The 26,605-nt window shown below is 38.8% G+C and overlaps 1 protein-coding gene across 4 annotated transcripts in view; it reads left to right on the top strand.

Moving 5' to 3' along the window:
• scube3 (signal peptide, CUB domain, EGF-like 3) overlaps window positions 1-26,605 on the top strand; it is a 233,014-nt gene that overhangs the window by 69,073 nt on the left and 137,336 nt on the right. For all 4 annotated transcript variants that reach the window (XM_062053222.1, XM_062053221.1, XM_062053223.1 and 1 more), the window contains exon 2: window positions 15,140-15,262. In XM_062053222.1, coding sequence (XP_061909206.1) covers window positions 15,140-15,262 — 123 coding nt within the window. The remainder of the gene's footprint in view (window positions 1-15,139; window positions 15,263-26,605) is intronic.

Genomic DNA, 26,605 nt, shown 5'->3' with positions numbered 1-26,605 from the left:
ATTTACGATTTACCCAACGTGCCAACTTCACTGGTTTTGGGTTTTGTAATAACAATGTCACTTCCGCTCCCGACACTACAGGTTTTCACTAAAATATTGTAATTTCCGACTACTTGCCGACTATTGTTATCACGGCAACAAGACAGCTTGCTAACATGTTCGACTTCAACTCTGCCCAGCGGGAGGCACAGATTCGCTAAAATAAGCAAACCGAAAGCGCCGGAAAGCCGGGGGCTAACTAGCTAAATGCTAGCACAAAGCCGTTGCTTAGCAACCCAAAGCTAAACAACAAAAACGAAGGAGTTGGACATATTTTAAAAGCTTCCATGAGCAACCATGAGCACGACAAGAAGCCGCCAACGGGGAAATACCAAAGTTATCAGGGGTGGAACCAGACTTGAAAAAGTTAGTAGTAACTCTACAAAGCAAGGTCAACACTCTCGAGGATCAGATGATCAACAAAACGAACATAACACAAACCTGGCAATTTCATTTAAATTTTGATTGGCTGGGGTTGTTTGTCTGTTTACTGGTTAGTTAGCAATATGTCCTACAAAGTTATGAGCAGATTCTAATCACACTTTCCGGAAATAAGGAACAATTGATCAAATTTTGGGGGTCATCACTGTCTGGATTAAGGATTTTTTTATAGGAATCTTACCTATTGGGAGATAGGGTCTGGCAGAGGTCTAGACTCTCTGAGTGCTTTTCTAGTTATTCATTCAAATATTAATGCATGTGCTTAGCTTCTATTAGCTCTTTCCCTGATTTATCTGTTAAACCAGGGGTCACCAACGCGGTGCCCGCGGGCACCAGGTCGCCCGTAAGGACCAGATGAGTCGCCCGCGGGCCTGTTCTAAAAAAAAAAAAAAAAAGTTTAAAAAAAAAAAAAAAATTTTTTTTTTTTTTTTTTTAAAATTAAATCTACATAGAAAACACACAAGATACACTTTTAATCAGTGCATCAACCCAAACAACCTCCCCCATGCACACTCATCCACACAAAAGGGGTTATTTCTTTATGCTACCAATATTCTGGTTCCCACAACATAGACAACACATCTGCAAGGGACACAGTCCCTGAAGCACACATGATTGTATAGGCTGCTGGTCCACTAACATTTTCATTAATTACTATTTTTTATGTAATTATTTTTATATTGTTTTACTTTCTTTTTTATCCAAGAAAATGTTTTTTATTTATTTATCTTATTTTATTTTATTTTTAAAAAAAAGGGCCTTATCTTCAACAGACCAGGTTGTCAATGAAATTAGATTTTTTTAAAGGGTTTTTTAAACCAGGCCCAGTCCAGATAATGTCCAAGTCGGACTCAGCAACACACACCTTCATTCATGTACACAGAAAAAAAATTAGGGAACACAACAGATTGCATATAATTTATAAACAAAACACTTTGCATTCCATTCGAAAGGACGTTCCCTTTAGATTTCCGATCCTTAACATTTTACATTTATCATAATTAAGCTTAAGGCCAGATTGCTGTGAAAATATGTCCAAAAGATTAAGAAGGTTCCGCAAACAATGAGGAAAAATCTTATCTTTGTAAATCAGCCTTTTCTGACATGAACTTCATCAAGAACAAACACAGAACACGCCTCACTGATGCACATCTGCAAGACTCACTCAGAGTTGCAGTGTCAAGTTACACACCAGAGTACAACACACTAGTTAACAGCATGCAATGCCAGGCTTCCCACTAACTGACAAAGAAACAGATAACAGATTTGGTGTCCAGTTCAAAGTGTGACATGATTTAAAAATTTGAGAGTTTACTTTTGTATTTTACATGAGTTATTATTTGTACAAACATGGTGCAAAGTAATTCATGATTTCTTAAAAAATGTTAGTGGCTAGCTAGTTAAAATGGGATATTGTGATTTCACAAGACTGTCTTAGAAGTGATCATTTGAAAATGTTAAATTTGAAAAATGTGCACTTATAGAGAAAATATAAAAATAAAGTGTTGCAAATTGATATTTATCTGTTTCTATATATATTTATTGTGAGAAATCATTAAGATGATCAGTGTTTCCACAAAGATAAATATCATTAATAATTAATAATAACAGAGTTAAAGGTAAATTGAGCAAATTGGCTACTTCTGGCAATTTATTTAAGTGTGTATCTAACTGGTAGCCCTTCGCATTAATCAGTACCCAAGAAGTAGCCCTTGGTTTCAAAAAGGTTGGTGACCCCTGTGTTAAACACTTCTAGAAATATGAAACAGATTATTTTGTGCATTAGATTAACTGATTATGAGGTATATGTCTTTATGACCTTTGTCAAATTAATTAAAATGTTTTGTTTTAATAAAATACATAGCTCAATATAGCTATTTTCAGTCTGCTAAAGTGATTATCTTGGCCTTAAACTCCATCTTGCTCGACTGCAAGCCTAAGTATAGCGTAAGCATAGTGCTAAGGTGGGTAATTACAACACTTGTTCTTCAGTAATTATGTGAAGCAAGGCAGATACTTATGATCCTGAGAACACCTTGTTTGGAGTTGAACTCAGCAACCTTTCTACTATGCTGCAAGTAGCCCAAGAAAATGAACCATTATGCAGTTTTTCAAAAGAATAGGTCCTTAAGTCTGTCAGTGCGCAGCTGGTTCTTATATCATCAAGTCACATCAGTAAAGTGACACTCAATGATGCCCAAGCTGTTTTAAGACCATTTGTGCATCTGAAGGTAAAGATGATGGGTGTAGGGAGGTGGGCAGGTTTTGGGCAAAGCAAACGGCAAGGGTCTCAACACTCAAAGTAAATATTACCCTATGTTTGAACTGCACACCTACAGCCCTACAGTTCTTCCTCACTCTCTCCCTTCCGCATCCTTTTCCTGTTAACACCCCCGCAAGTCGGTCTTGCTAAATGCACTGCTTATCCCAAACCCTCGTATACATCAAGGAGGAAATGCACTTTTGACAAGGTCTCACCTCCATGGCCAGCAGCTCTTAGCAGGCAGCTCGTGGTGACAGTAGAGTATTAACATCAAAACAGAGTCCTGGGTCCTTTTTTTTTTACAGCAGAATTGTTAACCTAAAAAGGCTTACATGGCCCTTCACAACAACAAACACCTAAAAACATTTCAAACGAAAGTTTTGGATGGTTTCAATGTTTCTGTGTAAACGACGACAATGGTTCTCAGAGGACATGTTTATGTTTGATGTCAAAACAAAACCAAAACAACAATGGCAGACATGACCACCGTGGCATTTGGAACACTCATCTGGCAAAGTTTGTTTGTATTTACTACAATGATATTGTATCCAATCGACTTAGAATATTACATCATTCAAAACCTTGCAGCTGGTCAACCAGAATAGTTCTGGCAAAGTTGTCCTGTGTACATAAAGAATGCCATCCATCCATCCATTTTCTACCGCTTGTCCCTTTCGGGGTCGCGGGGGGCGCTGGAGCCTATCTCAGCTGCAATTTTAAAAAAATGTTTTTAACGGTTCGTATCCAGACCTTGTGCTGACAAAATTCGGCAGACAATGGGCCTGATCTACTAAAGGTTTGCTTGCATTAAACATGTGCAAACTTGACAGCGCACAAAAAGCTGATCTACTTAGTAGGAGTGTCAAAAACGTTTTCACTTCCAATACGATACCGATATTGCAGCCTTGAGTATTTGGCCAAGACTGTTTGTTACGATACAAGCGCAATTCACACCTACTCATATTATTTATTTTGTTTTAAGGGTTTCGACAAGTCAATTTTTTAAGACTATAATTGTATGTAATTTAAGATAGTTTTACATCCATACCGGCAATAAAATACAACATGAAGGCAAATTGTTTCAGTTGATTTCTGGTACAGTGTGGGAAGAAAATGCGAAACATAACGCGAGAGCCAATTTATACATTTTGTTCTTTAAAGCTGATAAAATGTTTTAATTGTGATAATTGTACATGTATGTACTACAGTTTATTTTACTGGTATTTGTTCATAGGGTTTTTAACAGGAGTTTTATAGTGATGTGTATTTTTTTTTTTACTGCTTTTTCAAATGGATTGCTTTGTTCACTGTACAATCGTTTTAATGTTTTAGGTAGACAACTTTAAGATCTGTCCAGGGACGACGGATAAAAACAAGCCTTTTGGCTAATTCTGGTTCATTTACAGAAATGTTAAATAATGCACACTGTTCCTGTTAAAGGTTCACAATCATTATGAAAGACATGACGATGAAAGGATTTAAAAAAAATGCATTCTAAATATTAAATAAACATAAATAAAAGTAATCTTACAGCAAAGCCAATGAGAGCTCCTGTATTTCGCCCATAAAATCCAATCAATAACCATTCAAAAAACGACAGCAATACTCCATTTACATATTGTGATTTGAATATTAACCAAGCATTAGTGATATACCTGCACAGAAGAAGTCTGAGTAGGTATTCCGACAAGTTGGTATACTTCGACAGCCATTTAACACCCGAAAATGGCCAGAACGACACAAAAAGACGCTTGGTAAATTATTGCTTGTATTCTTTAATTACTTGTATACATCAGTACGTCTCACCAGTGCTTTGGTGGAACGAGAGGTCGCGCACATACACGGGCACAAACACTTTAACAAAAACACATGCAAACGTACACAAACACACAGACACATTCACAAACACACACACAGAATCACGGTCAATAAAGGTGGATTGTTCTGACCAGGATTATACCGAGCATCGTTGCTTTCCTACTATTTATTGCTGCGGTAACTGCTAACAGACAGTTCCGCCATGTTTGATGGAGGAAATATGGTAACAGCTGATCACTGTGATCAAACTCAAATTAATCACGATCACATTCACGTAATCGCCCAGCTATGCTATACCCTAAGCTGTGCCTTGCTATGCCATGCTAAGCATCTAGGTTTTGCCTGTGTTTGGAATAAATTATCATCCTACATTTACGCTACTTCTGCTGCTTCCTGTCCTTCTGCATCCTGTAGAACACAAACTTCGCAGACATGCCACCCGACATGTGACACTGTAGACCAGTATAAAACAAGCTGCAATCCAAAAATGGTCTGTGGGCCACACTTTGGACACCCCTGGTTTACAGTGTGTCTTTTAAGGAAAGTGCAAGTGCAACAGGACATGTTTAGAGTACCAACGACTATTTTATGTCAAGTAAGGTTCATTATTATCTAAAGTGCAGCATTAATAGTCCCATCTGGTTGTGATTTCCTTCATTTCTACTGAACAATGACGGCGCACTACTGTCATCTTATGCACTCGTCTTTGTGCGTTTACATATTCCACCAGGAGTTGATGAGAGCATTTCAAAGGATTAGGGCGAGGAGGCAGGGTGGCCAGCGGGCGTGCAGAGGTGATTCTGAATTCTGAATCACCGCTGCATGCCACTGACACTCTACTCCACTGACGTCAACCATGGTGGCACGCGACAGTGTTGTCTGGCTTGCATTGCATTTCTTTCTTCCAAAACTAAATCTCTGCTTCCATGCCCAACTTAAACAAAAGACACACGGCCGACATCACTCATACTTACTGCTAACACACAGCTGTTGTCGTGACTGCTAATACATCCATTCATTTTCTACTGCTTGTCCCTTTCGGGGTAGCAGGGGGTGCTGGAGCCCATCCCAGCTACACTTGGGTGGAAGGCAGGGTGTCTGATGGCATTGTTTTAATGGTGTTCGTTATTTCAAATATATAAACTTCTTGCAATATGCATTGCAATATGATCCAGTTACAACATCCCAACACTTCAGCGCCTCCCAGAGCGCACCTTCAGCGTGCTAAAAGTAGTTTCTGTTATTTAGATCACACTTCAATAAAGCCCAGACAAGGTTGTACAAACGTTTGTACATATAATATTTGGGTGCTGCATGTCAACAACATGACCAAACGCCACAGTTTGGACCATATAATGGCAAAAATGTGAAGGGAAATGAGTATCTCCATGGTGACAGCCATCATTTAAATAGGGCTACCTGCACCACTTTTGCACTTAATTGTCATCACCCACAACACTCCCACTAATAGTACATGTCATTTACACACACTATTTAGCACTTGTTATTTGGATTTTACTAGATCAGGCCCTGTCTTTCTCTCTTTTAATGTTTTTTGTTTTTACCCGATATGAAATTATGACACAAACAGGTTTTATATTGTTTTTTCTAACCATGTCTTTGTCACTTTCATTTCCCTCAGACTAATTTTTTAAACGTGGTGAAAAAGCAGGAGAGCTACGGCAGCCGCATTGTGGAAACTATTTTAACTGAAAGTGATTGGGTTTTTCCCCAACATCCCTTTCTTCGTTGGATTTTTTTGTTTTGACTTTGTTTATTCATCCTTGTCCCAGTGCATTGGCTTCATTCTCCGCTGGCCTAACTTGTTCCCAACAACTGTGATTCCTCAACCCAAAAGAATGAAAGAAACTTACTGGGAAAACCCAATCTTTTAATCTTGGGCATGAGTCAATTACCATGGCGGCATTACTGAACATGCAGCATTTTTGTCTCCGACTGCACCAAAGGATGTATTGACTCTGACATGTTTATTTGCTTTCCAAAGCAATTTGGAGCATACGCAACTTTTGTTGTCCAATGGAATTCTTTCATTCATGGGCGCATTCTTGCAAACAATAACTTGTCAGACTATGATCGAAGTTTGTGTGCCTGGGATTACTGTGTTTATTTCCATTTGTGCAGCTCACACCAAAGGCAACAGGGTAGTTATATGTTTGCTTGGCTTCCCAACCTGATCATTTGGGTAATTTGCTTGTCACTGTAGAAATTTTGTAGTGTTTTGGTTTGTAGAACATTTTTATTGTTTTGGCTTGTGGTTGGCATTTTCTCTGGCGACAGTTATTAAATCGATGCAGCTGTAATACAGACTTTCCAGTTGTCATTGATTAGAGGTTTTTTTTTCCCTGATGACTTGCACATAGTTACATACTTAACTGATTTAGGTGGTTTCACCAAATATAGTCTGCTTTGTTAACAGAAAACTCCAACTAGGCCAGCAGGCTGTTAGTCTACAAATTTTTTTGTGAGAACTATCTGCGACTTCTAAATTGTTTAGTACAAGTTAGAGTGTGTGTTTGTGTGTGTGTGTGTGTCTTCTTGTATTTCTACCCTTCTTGAGACATCAACAAGGAAAAGTACCTTCCATATGAGGACCGGTGAACAAGTTAGGACCGAAATCATGGTCCCAATACGGAAAACTGTTGCATCTAATAGAGAATGTCTCATTTGCAGCCCTGGTGGTGAAATCTATCAAATTTAGGGTGGTCCCAAAAAGGAGGGATTTTTCAAATTGACTTTGTGTCAGTTTTAAAAGTGCTCCCTCTCCAGTCAACATATGAAATAAGAAGTGAGTATAAAAATTTGAAGTGCTCCCCCTCTGGTCAACATATGAAATAACAACTGAGTATAAAAATTTGAAGTGCTCCCTCTCTAGTCAACAACAAGTGAGTATAAACATTTGAAGTGCTCCCCCTCTGGAGCATATGTAATAAAAAGTGTGTTTAAGAAATTGAAATGCGCCCCCTTTGGCCAAAATGTATTTTTTTTTAAAATACAATAAATATGTATATAGAGACATACTCTAATAACTTGAAGTAAATAATGAAGATTAAAAAACAATTACAAACAAAACAATTAAAAACATTTTTTTTACTAAAAGCGTACCTTTTTTATATTTGCATAGTATGTATATATTATTAATGTTGTAAATATAAATCCTTATATATCTAGAAAGGGTGGTACTAAAGAGGTAGGCATTTTTCGGAGGTCTCAAGAAGGTAACAAATACAAGAATGTGTGTGTGTGTGTGTGTGTGTGTGTGTGTGTGTGTGTGTGTGTGTGTGTGTGTGTGTAGCAGCAACCATGGAGCGATAAAGTAAATTGGGGGTTCTACCGTGAACATTAATGACAAGAAAATGAGCAGGATTTTTTGGGAGTTACTGCCCTTTTAAACAGATGCAGGGTTGCTTGATGAAAAAAAACTCTAATGTCCAGCATTTTTATAACTTAAAAAATTAAAGATAAGTTATTTCACCTCATTGTAATAATGATATTCTAAGACTTCAGGAAGTTACTCAGTGGTGATGAAATATACAACAAAATGCCAAAGATTCACCTTGAATGCAGTACAGAGCCAGGGACAGACAATATGGCCTTAAATCTACAGTATATTGTGATATGTATTGTAGCCTTCTGCGATAACAATATACAGTATATCACAATATGTTATTTGGTCTGTAAATGATAACAAAACTATTTCAAAATGGGTTGCAAAGGCACCTAATTTGGATGCTGACATATGCGGTAACATTGCGTAATTTCCGATTGTATTATTTTCTCAAAACTATTATCAATCTACTCGCTAATTTACTGTTAATAGCTGGTTGCTTTCTGTTGCTCCATGTTCATATCTACACTTCTAGTAAAATGTAACAAGCATGTGTTTTTATATTGTTTGGATACTTTACATTAGTTTGGAGCAATACTACAACTTTGAATGTCGATCCAATACCAAGAAGCACTAGGTATAGTACGCTTGTCATTAAGGGACACAGCTAGAACTTGTCATTAACAGGCATTTACGATATGGCGATAATATTAAGAGCACGATCATTGTGGCATATATTGCGCAACCCTATACAGAGCTACATTAATGCAGTCAAACTGTTGACTTAGGAATGTCAGACAACATACCCCCACTAAAGGCTACAATATACTCTCGCGTCACGTAGCCTACGTGACCTCTGACGGCGTCTTGGTTTGTTTATAGCTATTCCTCAGGGGCTTGCGCGTGACTTGCAATTATTTTCCAAAACCCCAAGGGGCAGTGTTTGCCTGTATGAGCAACCACATCTCATTGACTATTTTCCTGAGAGATAGAGCTTTCTGCGTGTAGTAGTGATTGTAAACCTGTCGTAAATGATGGCCTCTGAAGAGACGCCCACTATAATGTTGGAGCTGGAACTAATCCTTTTGAAACACTGGTCATTTTTAATGTACACATTGCGTCGAAACGGGAAGAGAAGACTTTCGCCAAGGTAGGCTGTGCAAACCCTGAATGAGTGGAAGTAATTTTTGTAGTTTGGCAAAGGAGTATTGTATAAATGGAATTTTTAGCAAATTTCCTCGATTAAACACTTCTTGATTTGCGCCATTGTTTCTACGATAGAGGTTGTAGTTTTTTAAATTAAACACTTCTCGATTTGCGCCATTGTTTGTACGATAGAGGTTGTATTTTTCTTTAATATCGCCAGGCAGGAAATGATGTAGTAACAAGCTGACCAATCAACTGCGATCTGCGTCACCGCTGAAGCGAACCTAGATTTTTTTGGATGTGCACGTCAATGTCCGCGGGAAACGGTCTGCAGGGGGAGGAGCAAGGCTCCGTCGCTTACCTAAACTACGTGACGCCAGAGTTTATTCCAGCCTTAAAATGTGGCACCATGAAACATGACAATTACTGTTATTAATTACTTCCATATAAATATCCCTTTTTACATGGAAGCTCATTTTCTGGCAATCCAGATGATTTAAGAACAAGGCTACTTTTCAGGGCGTAGGACCGTTGTTCTCTTCTGCATTGCTAAACGGCCTGATGGAAACTTGGCAGGGGTAGAACCTCTATGGCCTACACTTTTTACTGATTTCCATTTTGCCCTGAAACTAAAATGCTTTTCAGACAATAAAATATCAAGCTGGACAAGGAGCTCAATCCTTGCTTAAATACATCGTTATCTTTACGACAATGCAGTCAATCATTTTATCTGCTGAATAATCAGGCGATTAATCTGTGGAGAAATAAATATTTTGCCTGCGGTAAACTGTAATGGTACGATCTCACGTTGGAGCTTAATGAAAAAGTTAAATACAGTTCACATTAAAATTGCAACCAAAAGCATCAATGGAACCAATCAAATTTTAAATCAATATTTTGTTACTCTTCTGCATTTTAACTGTGCTTGTCTCCTTGTGTCCTCTAGGAATAGCTGGATATAAGCAATATGTTAAGCTCCAGGGTTTAGGTTGCAGGTCATTTCCCAGTGGGATCAGCTGGCTCCTGCAGAGGGCTTTTGATAAGAGTGGATATTGGAAGCTATGTAAACTTTATTAAGCTGCCCTTCCCCTGTGTGCGGAGCGGTAATCCTAAACACCTGGGCTAGTTAGCTAGGATTTTTGCGGGATTAGGGGCTCCGTGAAGGCAGACCTGACCATGCATCTGCTTCAATCCATTTCCATGCTTATCTTTTCACTTTCTCACCCTAATTATTCAGACTGCAGCAACTAAACACTTACAAAGTGTAATTAATACTTATTAGTGATTCCGGTTTCTGATTGGTTTGTCTAGTCTTTGAAGTTCTGCTGCTGTGATTAAAGTTCACACTCTTAAATGTACTTTAAAAACAACTTTTTTCTAGTGGGTGTATTTTTGTTTGCTCAAAGTCTTTGGTCAGATTAGAACAAAGCACCTGAATTAATTTTACCATGAATGCTAAATGTCCACACATGTTAATTGCTGGCTCATTGAACTCAACTGTTATGCAAACTCATGAATCATCATAATCACTTTGACACTCGCTTTTGTAGCAAGCAGCCTGTGTTGACATTATAGAGGCTGTTTACAACTTTTATGTGGATGCCTAAACGGCCCAAACTTTCCAGAGTGTTGTTACGATCACAACCCACCCTCTTTTAGCACTTAAAGGCCTACTGAAATGAATTTTTTTTATTTAAACGGGGATAGCAGATCTATTCTATGTGTCATACTTGATCATTTCGCGATATTGCCATATTTTTGCTGAAAGGATTTAGTATAGAACAACGACGATAAAGATTGCAACTTTTGGTATCTGATAAAAAAAAGGCTTGCACCTACCGGAAGTAGCGTGACGTAGTCAGTTGAACATATACGCAAAGTTCCCTATTGTTTACAATGATGGCCGCATGAAGTGAGAGAGATTCGGACCGAGAAAGCGACAATTTCCCCATTAATTTGAGCGAGGATGAAAGATTTGTGGATGAGTAAAGTGCAAGTGAAGGACTAGTGGGGAGTTGAAGCTATTCAGATAGGGAAGATGCTGTGAGAGCCGGGGGTGACCTGATATTCAGCTGGGAATGACTACAACAGTAAATAAACACAAGACATATATATACTCTATTAGCCACAACACAACCAGGCTTATATTTAATATGCCACAAATTAATCCTGCATAAAAACACCTGCGTGTTTGTTATGCTAGCTCCTAGCTCCTCTGCTAGCTCCTAGCTCCATAGAACACGCCAATACAATTCAAACACCTGATCAACACACACAATCACTCAGCCCAAAAGACCGTTTACCTAACCCAAGGTTCATAAAGCTTATATATTTTTAAAAAGTTACGTACGTGACGCGCACATACGGTCAAGTTATCGAATGTTTAGCAGCCAAGGCTGCATACTCACGGTACCTGATATTCAGCTGGGAATGACTACAACAGTAAATAAACACAAGACATATATATACTCTATTAGCCACAACACAACCAGGCTTATATTTAATATGCCACAAATTAATCCTGCATAATAACACCTGCGTGTTTGTTATGCTAGCTCCTAGCTCCTCTGCTAGCTCCTAGCTCCATAGAACACGCCAATACAATTCAAACACCCGATCAACACACACAATCACTCAGCCCAAAAGACCGTTCACCTAACCCAAGGTTCATAAAGCTTATATATTTTTAAAAAGTTACGTACGTGACGCGCACTTACGGTACGGTACGTGTTATGCTAGCTCCTAGCTCCTCTGCTAGCTCCTAGCTCCATAGAACACGCCAATACAATTCAAACACATGATCAACACACACAATCACTCAGCCCAAAAGACCGTTCACCTAACCCAAGGTTCATAAAGCTTATATATTTTAAAAAAGTTACGTACATACGCAAAAAAAAGCCAAAGCTGCATACTCACAGTAGCACGTCTGCGTCTTTGTCATCCAAATCAAAGTAATCCTGGTAAGAGTCTGTGTTGTCCCAGTTCTCTACAGGCGTCTGTGTATCCAAATCAAAAGTCCTCCTGGTTAGAGTCTCTGTTATCCGAGTTCTTCCATCTTGACTGCATCTTTCGGGAATGTAAACAAAGAAGCGCCGGCTGTGTACTGTTGTGGCTGACTACGTTCGAAAAATACGTCCATTTCGCACCGACAACTTTCTTCTTTGCTTGCTTGGCTTCCTTCTCCATAATGCAATGAACATGATTGAAACAGATTCACGAACACAGATGTCCAGAATACTGTGGAATTATGAAATGAAAACAGAGCTTTTTCATATTGGCTTCAATGTGGAAGGCATACCCGTGTTCGTCGGGCTACGTCACGCGCATACGTCATCCTCAGAGGCGTTTCGAACCGGAAGTTTAGCGGCAAATTTAAAATGTCACTTTATAAGTTAACCCGGCCGTATTGGCATGTGTTATAATGTTAAGATTTCATCATTGATATATAAACTATCAGACTGCGTGGTCGGTAGTAGTGGGTTTCAGTAGGCCTTTAATGAAGTAACTACGCTTGTGCATCGCACTTACGCACGCGCACTGGCTTTGTTTGTTGTCAGCAAAATATAGCAATTTAGCAAAGTTTAGCTACTATAATTTAGCTACTGTTTAGCTTCAGACAATCATTGCTATTTGCTTCTGCTTGTGTGTATGTGCACATACTCCCTGCATGTACGTGTGGACCAAATAGCATTTTCGTTTAGTATTTACATTGTAAGAGTGGTGGGAGACAATGCCTAAACTAGAATGGTCAGTCCATTTTTTTATAGAATGGCAGGATCTGTCCCTGAATGTTCTGAACTTCTGTTTCGATGCCAGCATTGTTTTGGCTGTAGCTTAACTTCCAATAGCTGATGTCATGTTGTTCTTCTTGTGCAAATTAATTGAGACTGAATCAAAAGTGCATTTTGGTTCACTCCATTTTGCCTTAATTGCTTCCAGACACATTTAATCAACAATTAGTACTGCACAATCAACCCATTTTTTTTTTAATTCAATTAAATTATTTGTCAATTATCATACATATTTCTAGTCACAGATGAAAAAACTAAGTTTCACAAACAAATGTTCTTCTGAAAGATGTCTCCAATTACTGACTGTGCATGTATTAACTGACATACTGTACAACACAACATAACACAACACAGTAACCATGCATGAAGGCGTGAGGGCTGGCTTATCTCTGAGATCTCATTCCAATCAATCAGTATTTTTTCAATCTTTTGCTGGTCATCGGGGTATTTATTACCTTAAACTGCTTAGTGTGGAAAAAGGGTAACAACTTTAGGGGATTGCAAATTTTGATCACTATGGTTAACAGTAGGGATCTGCAATGACCAATACAACTAACTTCCCACTTCTCAAGACTAAAACCAGGAACCAAAACATATCCATATACTGTATCTTTTGAATTAAACTTTAGTTTATGCACACCTTTTTTGCGGCTTGCTTCGGGGCAGCTTCTTAAACAGCATGGGTGTCTTTATCATAGGCGCCGATCCCGTGGGTGCTTCGGGCCCGAGCACCCACGGACAATGCCGAGCACCCACGTGGGATTGATGGCAAATTCCTTGTCACCACCAAGCAAAAACCGCACATGCTCAGAAAAGTAGCGTCAGATTTACCGCGCGTCCGAGCACCCACTGGCAGAAATGTAGATCGGCGCCTATGGTCTTTATAGACTTTAAAAACACGGTAATAGCTCTGTCTGGATTTCAGGTGGCTGATAAGATTGAATGTTTTGAAGCTCCATGTTTTTTTCCACTCTTCACGTAATGTTTACAGAACATTTGGTGCAAATACCACGCAAAATGTCTTCCTCTGAAAGTGTGAAATAGGCTATGTTCATTCACACTGCAGGGTAGGATGTGCAAAAAAAATGTGTATGACCCGCATGCGGATCTGTCGTCATATGTGCTGCACTGTTTACAAAAGTAAACATGGCTCCAATTCTAGTAGGTCTAAGTCCTGCTGCATTTGTGGCAATTTCAAGGATTTTGTGCAATCAAAGTTAACATTTTCTGAACCAAATTATTCTGCGTAGAAGACTAAGAAGGAAGAGGGCAAGCGTTTTGGCTCTCACATTTGCAAGACATTTGCTTCGAAGAGTGTGTGGGCAAGCAGTCGGATACAGGAGGGATGACGTGAGTTCCTAAAACATATTATTTTCGCCTGTTTTCTGCTCATTTCTCAACTGTTTATTTGGAAACTGCCTATTTTAGTGAAGAATTATGAGACCTATTGCTTTTTGGCGACGTATTGGTCGGGTAAACACGACCCAATCGATCAGACTGCATATCCGATTTATATCCACATACAAAAGAGGCCTGGGCCAGATTTGAAAAATTCTGAATTGTACTGTTCACCTTGACATGAAAAAATCCGATACAGGTCACATTTGGGCAAAAAAATAGGAATTGACCTGCAGTGTGAACAAGGCCTAAGTCCCACGCGAAGGGCGCCATGTTTGTTGACACGGAATTCATGGGAAGTTTACGACAGGCTGTTTACAACATGCCAAGATCAGCTAACACAGATAAGAGAAAAGAAGTGCTTGATTTGCTCACCCAGTAGAAAATGGATGGATGGATGGATGTATCAAAGCAATTTTTTAATGTTGTGATGTTTTGTGATTGATCAGGCTGATAACTGTGCTGAACTGGGCTTGTTTTTGGTTTGGTTTGCTGTCATTGTTTCTACATTCTATTTGCACTACAGAATAGCAATTTATAATTTGTATTCATTTATTCTATTCTATTTATAATGTATTCCTATTAACCTATGCTATTTATGACATACTACATTTATGTCCTATTCTATTGAAATTATTATGTACATAATATCTTTCATGTAATACTCATTGGGCTAAACCTGGGACCCTGGGTACTACATTTTGAGCCATCTCATGTGTCTCATGTATGTTGGTATGAAAATAAAGATCCTTGAATCGTAGTTCTATCAATAAATATGACTATTTCCATGTTTTTCTTTGCACTCTTTTTACTGGTCAAAATATATAGTTTGACATTTCGAAAATATCTTTGTGGTAGCATTCACTTAGCAACCTTTTTTTCCTCTCTTCCTAGATGTGGACGAGTGTGCAGAGGCGCTTGACAACTGCAGCATCGACGCCATCTGCCAGAACACGCTGAAATCTTACAAGTGTATCTGCAAGTCAGGCTATAAAGGGGATGGTAAACATTGTGAAGGTAAAGGTTATTGAATACATGTGCTTGTTTTAACATGTGGTTGGACGCTTCTAATTTTTGCAGTAAAAAATCTTCTTCTGTTTAATGTTGATTCGCATCATGTCTTGGAACACATACAATTTGAGCCCTAAGATTGGTTTGATAAGAGCTTTTGCCTCACTCAGCATTCCTCATTAACCGTGAGAGCAATGAGAAGTGAGAGAGTGAGAAGTGGACGGAGGACGAGGAAAGCCAGGTGCAGAGTGCTCCTTTGTGACAAGATTAAATGAGGCAGTAAATTTCCTACACATGTTGGAGAGAATTAAGATTGCCGCTGAAATGGCAGTCAGAAGCACAGCCAAGCAGTCAGAAATATTTCCAGCATAGGCGATGAAGACTTTCGGACACAAACCTCTAGATCAGTATACCCAACAATTTGAATTTGTGTTATTACAAAGCCATAGTCAGACTGTTTTGTTTTCATTATTGAATGAGTGTTTTCCATGGCTGCCTCGCTGTTGGCCATTAAAGTCTGATTTGTGAATCTTTGCTAAATATGTGCAAATTTCCGTCCTCATCAATCACACCGCGAGAGTTCGTAGGCCCTTTCCAAATGTTGATGTTCTTTCAAAGCACACATTTTGATAAAGATGTTTATTTTTAAAGATTCAGCTAACAACATACCAAAATAGTTTTAGTTTCAGGCTCTTATTGGACAATTCCAGAATGTGACCTTGTGGTGCAATGAATGTATGCTTTGAGTTATTGTCATGATGAACGATGTTTTTGGTGGGCCTTGGTTTTGGAAACTCCCTCAAATAAAGTCACTGTCCCTTTTGAATAAACAGAAACAGCCCTAAAGCATTACACTGTCACCACCACACTTAACCATGGGTATAATGTTGTTTGGTAATTCAAACATCATTTTGAAAATACAGTCTTGCTAAAAGTTCAATACTGGTTTCCTGGGCTACATGATTTTATAATTTTGCCTAGTTTTGCTGGGTTTGGGATGTTGGTCTTTGATCGAAAAGGCAATGGCATTGCACACTACTCTATTCCTAGACAAATACACAATAGGAGCGATTGTTGACATACCATTTGTAGTTGGGGTACGACACGAGATCTTGCGAGATTTAGAAAAAAACTGTCTCACAGGAGGCAGTCGAAAGTTGTTGGATTTTTTTATAGTCATACCTTTCTGGCTGTGAGCAAATGATTTGAACCGCACATTAATTTGCATGCAGTCATCAAACATAGAGCTAGCAAACAAGAGCGAGCCTCTGAGTTCCCAGCAATAGAACTTCAGCGCTCAGGCGCAGACGCTTGCCTTCATTTGTGTTCCACAGCCAGCGCGCCGTGTGCATGTCCAAGCAAAAGCAGGCTAAACTGATGATCAATCAATCAATCAATCAATGTTTATTTATATAGCCCTAAATCACAAGTGTCTCAAAGGGCTGCACAAGCCACAACGACATCCTCGGTACAGAGCCCACATACGGGCAAGGAAAAACTCACCCCAGTGGGACGTCAATGTGAATGACTATGAGAAACCTTGGAAACTGATGATCATGGACGCAAAGACGCAACGTACAAAAAACATACTCCAGACACACTGGATTCCTTCCCCCAGCAGCAACAAGCCACTGCAAACTGCCCAGAGATAAAACAAATCTTTTATCCACTTGACTGCTGCAAAATCAGAGATGTCCGAAAGACCTTAAAGGCCTACTGAAATGAATTTTTTTTATTTAAACGGGGATAGCAGATCCATTCTATGTGTCATACTTAATCATTTCGCGATATTGCCATATTTTTGCTAAAAGGATTTAGTATAGAACAACGACGATAAAGTTCGCAACTTTTGGTCTCTGATAAAAAAAAGCCTTGCCCCTACCGGAAGTAGCGTGACGTAGTCAGTTGATCGCCTCCTCATATTTTCCTATTGTTTTCAATGCAGCTAGAGCGATTCGGACCGAGAAAGCGACGATTACCCCATTAATTTGAGCGAGGATGAAAGATTCGTGGATGAGGTACGTTAGAGTGACGGACTAGAATGCAGTGCAAGACATATCTTTTTTCGCTCTGACCGTAACTTAGGTACAAAGGCTCATTGGATTCCACACTCTCTCCTTTTTCTATTGTGGATCACGGATTTGTATTTTAAACCACCTCGGATACTATATCCTCTTGAAAATGAGAGTCGAGAACGCGAAATGGACATTCACAGTGACTTTTATCTCCACGACAATATATCGACGAAACACTTTAGCTACGGAGCTAACGTGATAGCATCGTGCTTAACTGCATATAGAAACAAAATGAATAAATCCCTGACTGGAAGGATAGACAGAAGATCAACAATACTATTAAACCATGGACATGTAAATACACGGTGAATGCTTTCCAGCCTGGTGAAGGTTAACAATGCTGTTGCTAACGACGCCATTGAAGCTAAATTAGCTAGGGAGCTAACGTGATAGCATCGGGCTCAAATGCAGATAGAAACAAAATACATAAACCCCTGACTGGAAGGATAGACAGAAAATCAACAATACTATTAAACCATGAACATGTAAATACACGGTTAATGCTTTCCAGCTTGGCGAAGCTTAAAAATGCTGTTGCTAACGACGCCATTGAAGCTAACTTAGTAACGGGACCTCACAGAGCTATGATAAAAACATTAGCGCTCCACCTACGCCAGCCAGCCCTCATCTGCTCATCAACACCCGTGCTCACCTGCGTTCCAGCGATCGACGGAAGGACGAAGGACTTCACCACGATCATCCGTGCGGTCGGTGGCTAGCGTCGGCTAGCGCGTCTGCTATACGAGTCAAAGTCTTCCTGGTTGTGTTGCTGTAGTCCGCCGCTTATACACCGATCCCACCTACAACTTTCTTCTTTGCAGTCTTCATTGTTCATTAAACAAATTGCAAAAGATTCACCAACACAGATGTCCAGAATACTGTGGAATTATGAGATGAAAACAGAGCTATTTTGTATTGGATTCAATGGAGTACCGATACTTCTGTTTCACTGGCTACGTCACACGCATACGTCATCATCCAAAGGCGTTTTCAACCGGAAGTTTAGCGGGAAATTTAAAATTGCACTTTATAAGTTAACCCGGCCGTATTGGCATGTGTTGCAATGTTAAGATTTCATAATTGATATATAAACTATCAGACTGCGTGGTCGGTAGTAGTGGGTTTCAGTAGGCCTTTAAATAGGCATTTGATTATACTTACTTTATTTTAAAATTTAAAATTGTAGTCTTTATTTGTGGAAACAAGTTCAACAACTAAAATCTCATGTGTAGATTATGCATGCAAAGTTAAAAAGTACCTCAAAGTGCACCTCTATAGTTTTGTGACCCAGCCAAATTATAATATGTGTTTTTGTCGAGTCAAATACTTTGTCATATTGTCCTTTTCTTATAAGCAGGGACACTCTCAGGAATTTGTCTCGTTCTTGTGAATCCGTTATCGTGTATTGTCTCGTCTTATGAGATAATTGTACCGTCACACCCCCAGTATGTAATAGTACACAGATACAGTACAACTTTCTAAAACTACCTGCAAAAATATATTTTTCAGTCTTCCTTCTTCAATGCAGTACTTATTGTACGGTAAATATATTTTCATATGGGCCACACTATATTCTAGTGGTTAGCATCATCATTTTTGGTATCACAATCAAACGATTGAGTTTTTTAATGTATTTAAATTTAATTTAGATTTAATTAGATTTCATCAACATTTATATATTTTTAATTAATTTTATAATTTTTTTAAATGTATTTTTTAAACATTTTATTTAAAAAGGCCCCATTATGCAAAATCAACTTTTCTTACCTATTGCTACTTGTACCTGCACTTTTGTGTATTTTGGGATCTGACTTAGTTTCGAAAATGTGAAATCAAACCATAGAGTATTTTTATAATTATAAAACATTCTTGCCTTCCTTCATATTTCCTCCAAACAAGCCCTTTAGAACTTGCCATAAGTGTGACGTTTTTTCCAGGTGTGACGTAAGTGGATTATCCATATAGGGTAGAGATTTAACCAAGAGCTTTGTACGAGTCTGCCATTGTAGTCGCGCTGTACTCAATAAGTTCCTTCTTTTTTGCTGTCCTCTTGTTATGGGGCAGACTTGCTCGTACATGCACATGCATCCTCCGCTGTTGCCATTTCTAATACAAAGTAGCATATTCTTATATTTATTTCGAACTTATATCTGTCAGTAGACTCGCTATGGAAGAACTAAAAACTACAACATACATGACGGAATGTCGAAGGAGAGGAACATAAATAAGAACAATATGGCACATCCTGAAGAGATGGTCAGAAAGTAGCTTGAAACGGTCTGTAAAACATAATCTATGCAACATTTTGACCAACGAACCACCATTACATGTTACGTAGACCACAAGGAAGTGTTTCAAATGTAGAAAAAAAAAAAATCATATGACCCCTTTTAAAAAAGAGGAATTTTCGTGTGACGTTTGCATTTTCCTATTGTGTATGCATGGGTTTTTATACGTAGTTGCCTCTATAGACCACCACAGTTGAAAATGTTATTGAAGCATGTAAGTATACAGTGTATGTATATGACAATATTTCTCTTTTGATGTCATATGTTGAATTTAAACAGTCTTTATGATGAGTGCAGGCCGGGATTTACAACTGTGGAGTAATTTGCAATATATTTAATCCTATAAAAGTAAAGTAGGTGTATTTTGTTGATACACATTAATAGAGGTGGGAGAAATAATAGATTTTCAGATACATCACAATTTGGATATGGACGAGTATATAATCGATTGATTTATTATAAACAAAATAATGTAGACGGTTCTAAATTTTGGCTGACTGCAGCGAGCCACTTCATCGTGAGATCCAACCAGCTCCTTTATTATAGGACACTTTCGTTCCAGTTTTGCACACATTTCCATTAATTTGATAAATGTGGGAATTAATTGAACTGTTTCTTAATACAAAAGCACTGTTTTTTAAATTTGCAACTGCAAGTGATAAACACTTATTTAGTGAAACAAAAGACATGTAAAACTGCATCAATATAGATCAGAGATGCATCAATAATTGAATTTAAATCAAATTATAGCTCCTGAATCGTAACCGTAATCGAATTGTGAGGTGGCCGAAGATTCCCACCTCAACACGTTAATCATCATATCAAATAACTCAATGGCCAATAACTTTCATAATATTTCCATAGTTTATTTACCTACGATGAATTTCATTAAAAAAAAAGTTAACTTATTAATGTTGTTACAATGTTGGATGTTAAACAACGCCAAAGCGTCAAATTGTAAGATTCCTGCATTTCGGCTTGAGCTTGTACACAGTTTTGGATGCCTCTATTAGCATAGTTTTGCAGTCTGTGTAATGATGTCAGAGCAAAGTGGATGTACTTATTTAGACATTAAAGGTGTCATATTGGGATTTTTTTTCTACATTCAAACACTTCCTTGTGGTCTACATAACATGTAATGGTGTTTTTTTGGTCAAAATCTTGCATAGATTATGTTCTAGAGACCATCTTCAAACCGCTTTCGGACTATCTCTTCAGGATGCACCATTTTATTATTTACGTGCTTCCACTTCAATTACATCTGCTACTCGTCAGCCATATTGTAGTTATTAGCGTTTCCATATTGAGTCCACTGACAGATATAAGTTAGAACAAAAAGCTACTTTGTATCAGAAATGGTAACAGCGGAGGATGCGTGTGCATGTATGAGCCTGTCTGCCACATAAGAAGAGGATAGAGAAAAATAAGGAACTTATTGACTACAAAGTCAGACTACAATAGCGGACTCGCGCAAAGCTATTCGGGTAAAACTTTTCCATATATTGATACTGGATGACGTCACCAATGGGAAAACGCCATACATTGGGCAAAAATCAAATGGCTCGTTTGGGGGAAGAATGAAGGAAGACAAGATTGTTTTAGAAATATCTCTGCAATGCTTCCGTGTTCTGATTTAAAATTTTCGGGACTTATGCAGATCACAGAAACAGGTAACAATAGGCAAGAAAAGTTGGTTTTGCAAAATAGGTCCTCTTTAAGTAAAGCTCTAGAAGGTCCTCCCGCTTGGCTTCAGGCTGTGAGGAAACCAAAAAAATAGGTTAAAGTATTGTTTTCATCTAATTTCGGCATGTGCACAATAACACTGACATGCAAGATGCAGTGACATACAGTAAATGCTGCTAAAAGCAGCTGTTTTTTATGCAAGTCTGTATCGATCTGAGAGTGTCCAGGTTTTATTTACAATTTAGGAACGCCTCCGGAATTAAACATCTTGCAGACAAACTCAAAAAACAGAAGTGACTGTGGAGCAAAATTAATGCTAAATTTACACCAAATCATATCCGATACAAATGATCTGAATGTATATTTAAATAATCATAGGTCCCCTTTAAAGTTACGATAAAATGGTATCTTAAAGTATCTCTTTATTCATGATTATTTGTATTCATTCGTTTTTAATTGTGTTCGTCAGTCACTTTGTGACTTTGTGTAGTCAATCAACTGCTCAAAACATAAGTTTCTTATTTCTAAGATTCTTGGCTTATAGTTTGTCAACACAAAGTAATGACAGTCTTCTCCATTATGTTCTGAATTCTGGCTTATCATCCAACAATCAACAACAAAAATAGTTGTGCAATATGTAACAGCCCAACATGTTTTCATTGGCGATTTAGATTTGCAGTGTTGGCAGAACTTAAAGGAGAACCTTATGAATGGCAGTACATTAAACTGTCCAACTAATTGCCAAGTACGTAACAGCACGTAGGATATTAGATATTGATACACGATGTTGGCGTATCAATACTGTATTATTAGCGATAACAATACGATAGGCCCACTCCTACTGTAGACTGTTTTCTACAGTCACTTAAGCAGTGGTGTGCCGTCAGGGCCAGCAAGGCCTTATCTGCTGGCCTAACATAACTAGAAATCATGATAATAATTAAAGATAACATTATTTTTTTATGTACTTTCCCTAAATATCTAAAAGTATTCATATTCTCTTCATGTCATATCATGCTCCTTCCATTGCTATTGTTTTTTGGTTACAATTTGTATCCAATCAGAATTCAGCAAGCTTATGTTGCCATGCTGTACGAAATCTGCCCGAGGCCTTCAGAATAAACAATGCGGGTGTCCGTGCACTGTAAGTGAACGGGGACATAGATTTGACAGCACAATTGCGATAGCCAATCAGATCACGAGTTGTTGTCAGTAAGGCCTTCTAGATGGCCTCATGTTGAACGCGTTTGCGCGTCCTGTGATTGGATACTCACCGGGACCGTTAGCGGATGAATTTGAGAACACATAGAGTTGAGAGACAGTTGCGATAGCCAATCAGATCACAAGTTGTTGGTAGTAGCCTCTCTAGGTAGCCTGATGTTAACGAGACTGTGATTGGATACTCACTTGTCATTCCTAAGTGAGTATCCAATCACAAGTTGCAACTTAGCAGGAAGTGTTGACCCACAAAGAAGGAGAACAAAACGTTGATTAGGTGGCAGATATATATTGTGATGTTATGAGCTAGGTAACATAAGAACTCCATTACCCAGCGTGCCACAGTAGTGAAGAGCATGCGCAGTAGCCCCGTTTAAGTTGTTGAATGTAGCCATGCCGGCAGCTGGACGAACACGCTGTGGAGTAAACTTTAAGAACTCAGCCAACACGTCTCGTCTGCATCTTTTATGATTGGACAAGACAACGCATATATTTGCGAGGCCATTTTCAAGAAGGATATTTAAAAATAAACTAAATCTTGTGAGAGGATGTCGACCAACCCCAGAAGCTTAAATGGGTTCTACAAATTGTGAGTTCAAATATTTTATTTCTTTATTTTTCACGTTTATTATGTTTTTTGCAATTTTTATTTTGACAGTACCACATAAGATATGTTTTAATTGCTGATGCGGGTTTATAGATTTTTAAATGCACCAGAAAATAACCCATTTTGTACACTGTTGAGGTGGTTCAGGGCCCGGTAGTGCGTAAATGTGTTTCTGTATAGTATTTCTCCAGCAATGGTCATGTCGTGACATAAATGATGGTATTTTGAGAGGTAATCATTGAAGTCGGACATCACTAAAGGCCAAGGCGGGAAATGCACGGCCCGTCACCGCACTGAAGCAATATTTAATTTCACCAATAGTTTGTGGTCAATAATCAACAAAAGACTTTCAACTTAAGAGAATCTGTCGAGCAAACACAAATAATGTACACCACAATAAATGTGCTCTATTAATTTTAGTTATGAGCGGTCATTAAAGTCTTGGAAGAACAGCAAACCCAATGGTGGCCTAAGATCTTTGGTCAGTACTGCTCAATTAGTTCTTATGATCCTGTTGTGACAGTTGTGAATAGAGAGCCAAGTTGATGGAGAATGTGTGTTCCAGGTTAAAAGTAGAGTGGGAATGTGATGAGTGATTTTTTTGCTGAGCTTGGCGAAAGGCAATGATGTGTGGGAAGAGGAGAGGTTGGGAGCAAAGAGTGTTCCTTTGTCTCGGTCCCATCCCTCCGCTGTCAGGTCCAATTAAGCCGTGAGTGCGGCAGCCTCAAAGAGAAGCAGAACGACCGGGATCATAGGGCCTAAATGGGCCAGCAAGTGCTGAGTGGATGTGCGCAGTGTTCGCAATCCATCATTTCCTGGACTCCTCAGTGGGGCCCTCCAACCATCATCATAACCATAACAGACATCCTCACTCTCTGGCTGTCAGACCAATCTGGAATCTTTCCACAAATGTCAGCCCCATCTCAGATTTTATAACATTTCTTATGTTGTCACAATTGTGAACTCTCATCTACCTATTTGGAGCTGTGATCGCAGGGCATTTGCTGATTGGGCTGGGCATTGCTCTGGTGTATCGTCAAATTCGGAAGACGATGGCAGCCACTCAAGGGGCCAACAGGCTGTTCAACGCAATGGAAGGAATGGGTCGTGCTGTGGGATCACAGACTGGAGCGATTGCTGATTTGAATCGCAAGGTAGATTCGATCTTGATGATGTTACAGAAAGAATAAATTGGAATTGTCAGAGCCAGCATATAGAGCAGGAATGTCATTGTTTTGACTGCTCGAAGAAAAAAACAACAACATCTTAATCTACGATTTGACTCCCTCGAATGGCCTTGAGGAACAGGCTGTTTGAAAACACTCCCCCGAGGACTCCTCAAAGATGGACGCTTTTGACCTTTCCCTTTTCTTCAAAAGCACCTGGGTCGGACTCTTGAACTCTTGAACTCTTGGGGCCGGCCTCGGCCCATAAAGACAATCCAACATCTCACCCAAGTTAATTGGGCATACATGCACGCATATACCCTTCCCCAATCAACGCCTTCACCACTGCTTTATTCCTCCGGGGTTGTGGGGGCTGAGCAGCGCTTAACAGCAGCTGCTGGCCTCCAAGGTCCTGTTGGATGACTTTGTTGCGAGTTTGTTGTGATTAAATGTACCTTGTTTATGTGTGCCATGCTATGTGAGGTTTTTTTCCTCGGACTCAGTCTGGACCATTCCTGAGGGTCCAGCCTCAGACTGATATTTTTTTTACTTCCACCCTCCCCCCAATGTCACCTTTTTCCCACCTTTTTGAGGAGCGCCTAAGTGAGGCTGATCCGTTGGCGGTCCCGTCTTGTCTCCCTGTAACGTATGTCTGCTCTTAGCGGGATTGTGCCGAAAATGTAATTTCAGTTCTTATGTGTCTTGTACATGTAAGAATGGACAATAAAGCTGATTGATTGAACTCACTTTGTGATATTAATGGTTATCGTGGAGCTGCCATTTCGCCCTTCATATCACTGCATATAAACTATCCATGTATTTTTTTCAGCTATTAATGATGTCGTCAGTTAAGACATATTCATACAAAGACATCTGCATTTGCTAAGGCATGTCCACTTTTTGCCTAAAAATATTGCCTGGCCTAGAAGTCAGCAAAAATATGCCGGTTCTTTCTCTCACATGTTTAAACTGCAAAAACTGCAAAGTTATACTATTAATTTATATAATGGAATGAATCATCCATCCATTTTCCACCGCTTGTCCCTCTCGTGTCGCGGGGGGCTCGAGCCTGTCCCAGCTGCACTCGGCAGGTTACACACTGGACAAAGTGCCACTTCATTGCAGGGCCAACACAGGTAGACAGACAACATTATTATTGAGGTTTTATGACATGGTTTTGTTCACTTCCACTCATAGACTAAGATGGATCATAATGCTTCTTTGGAAGAGAGTCAGCCATTCTGTACAGTTAGGGCCTGACCTACTGAAGGTTTGCATGTATCAAAACTAGAGATGTCCGATAATATCGGCCTGCCGATATTATCGGCCTATAAATGCTTTAAAATGTAATATCGGAAATTATCGGTATCAGGTTTTTTTTATTATCGGTATCGGTTTATTTTTTATTTTATTTTATTTTTTTATTTTTTTATTAAATCAACATAAAAAACACAAGATACACTTACAATTAGTACACCATCCCAAAAAACCTCCCTCCCCCATTTACTACACTCATTCACACTCATTCACACAAAAGGGTTGTTTCTTTCTGTTATTAGTATTCTGGTTCCTACATTATATATCAATATATAACAAAACAGTCTGCAAGGGATACAGTCCGTAAGCACACATGATTGTGCGTGCTGCTGGTCCACTAATAGTACTAACCTTTAACAGTTAATTTTACTCATTTTCATTAATTAGTAGTTTCTATGTAACTGTTTTTATATTGTTTTACTTTCTTTTTTATTCAAGAAAATGTTTTTAATTTATTTATCTTATTTTATTTTATTAATTTAAAAAAAATGGACCTTATCTTCACCATACCTGGTTGTCCAAATTAGGCATAATAATGTGTTGATTCCACGACTGTATGTATCGGTATCGGTTGATATCGGTATCGGTAATTAAGAGTTGGACAATATCGGATATCTGTATCGGTTGATATCGGTATCGGTAATTAAGAGTTGGACAATATCGGATATCGGCAAAAAGCCATTATCGGACATCCCTAATCAAAACAAGTGCAAACTTGATAATACACGCAAAGTTGTTCTATTAAGGTTGTGCGCAGAGGATTGCATCTCTTAAATGAGCAACAAATAAGGAGTGCAATCCATTTAGCGTGTCTGTTTTCGTGGTTATACAGAATGTGCTGATTATCAGAACACCCACAATTCTGGGAGGAAGAAATGCAAATATAATCATTTAGCTCTTGCAATATGATTTATCAAGCCTGAAATTGTTCTGCTGCTCCGTTTTGCGTCTATATTTAGTATGTTTTAAATGTGCATGCAAATTTGCAGTTGCAC

The sequence above is a fragment of the Entelurus aequoreus genome, linkage group LG07 (assembly GCF_033978785.1).
Source record: "Entelurus aequoreus isolate RoL-2023_Sb linkage group LG07, RoL_Eaeq_v1.1, whole genome shotgun sequence".
NCBI lineage: Eukaryota > Metazoa > Chordata > Actinopteri > Syngnathiformes > Syngnathidae > Entelurus > Entelurus aequoreus.
Note: the sequence above shows the minus strand (reverse complement) of the source record. Positions and strands in the feature narration are given on the sequence as shown.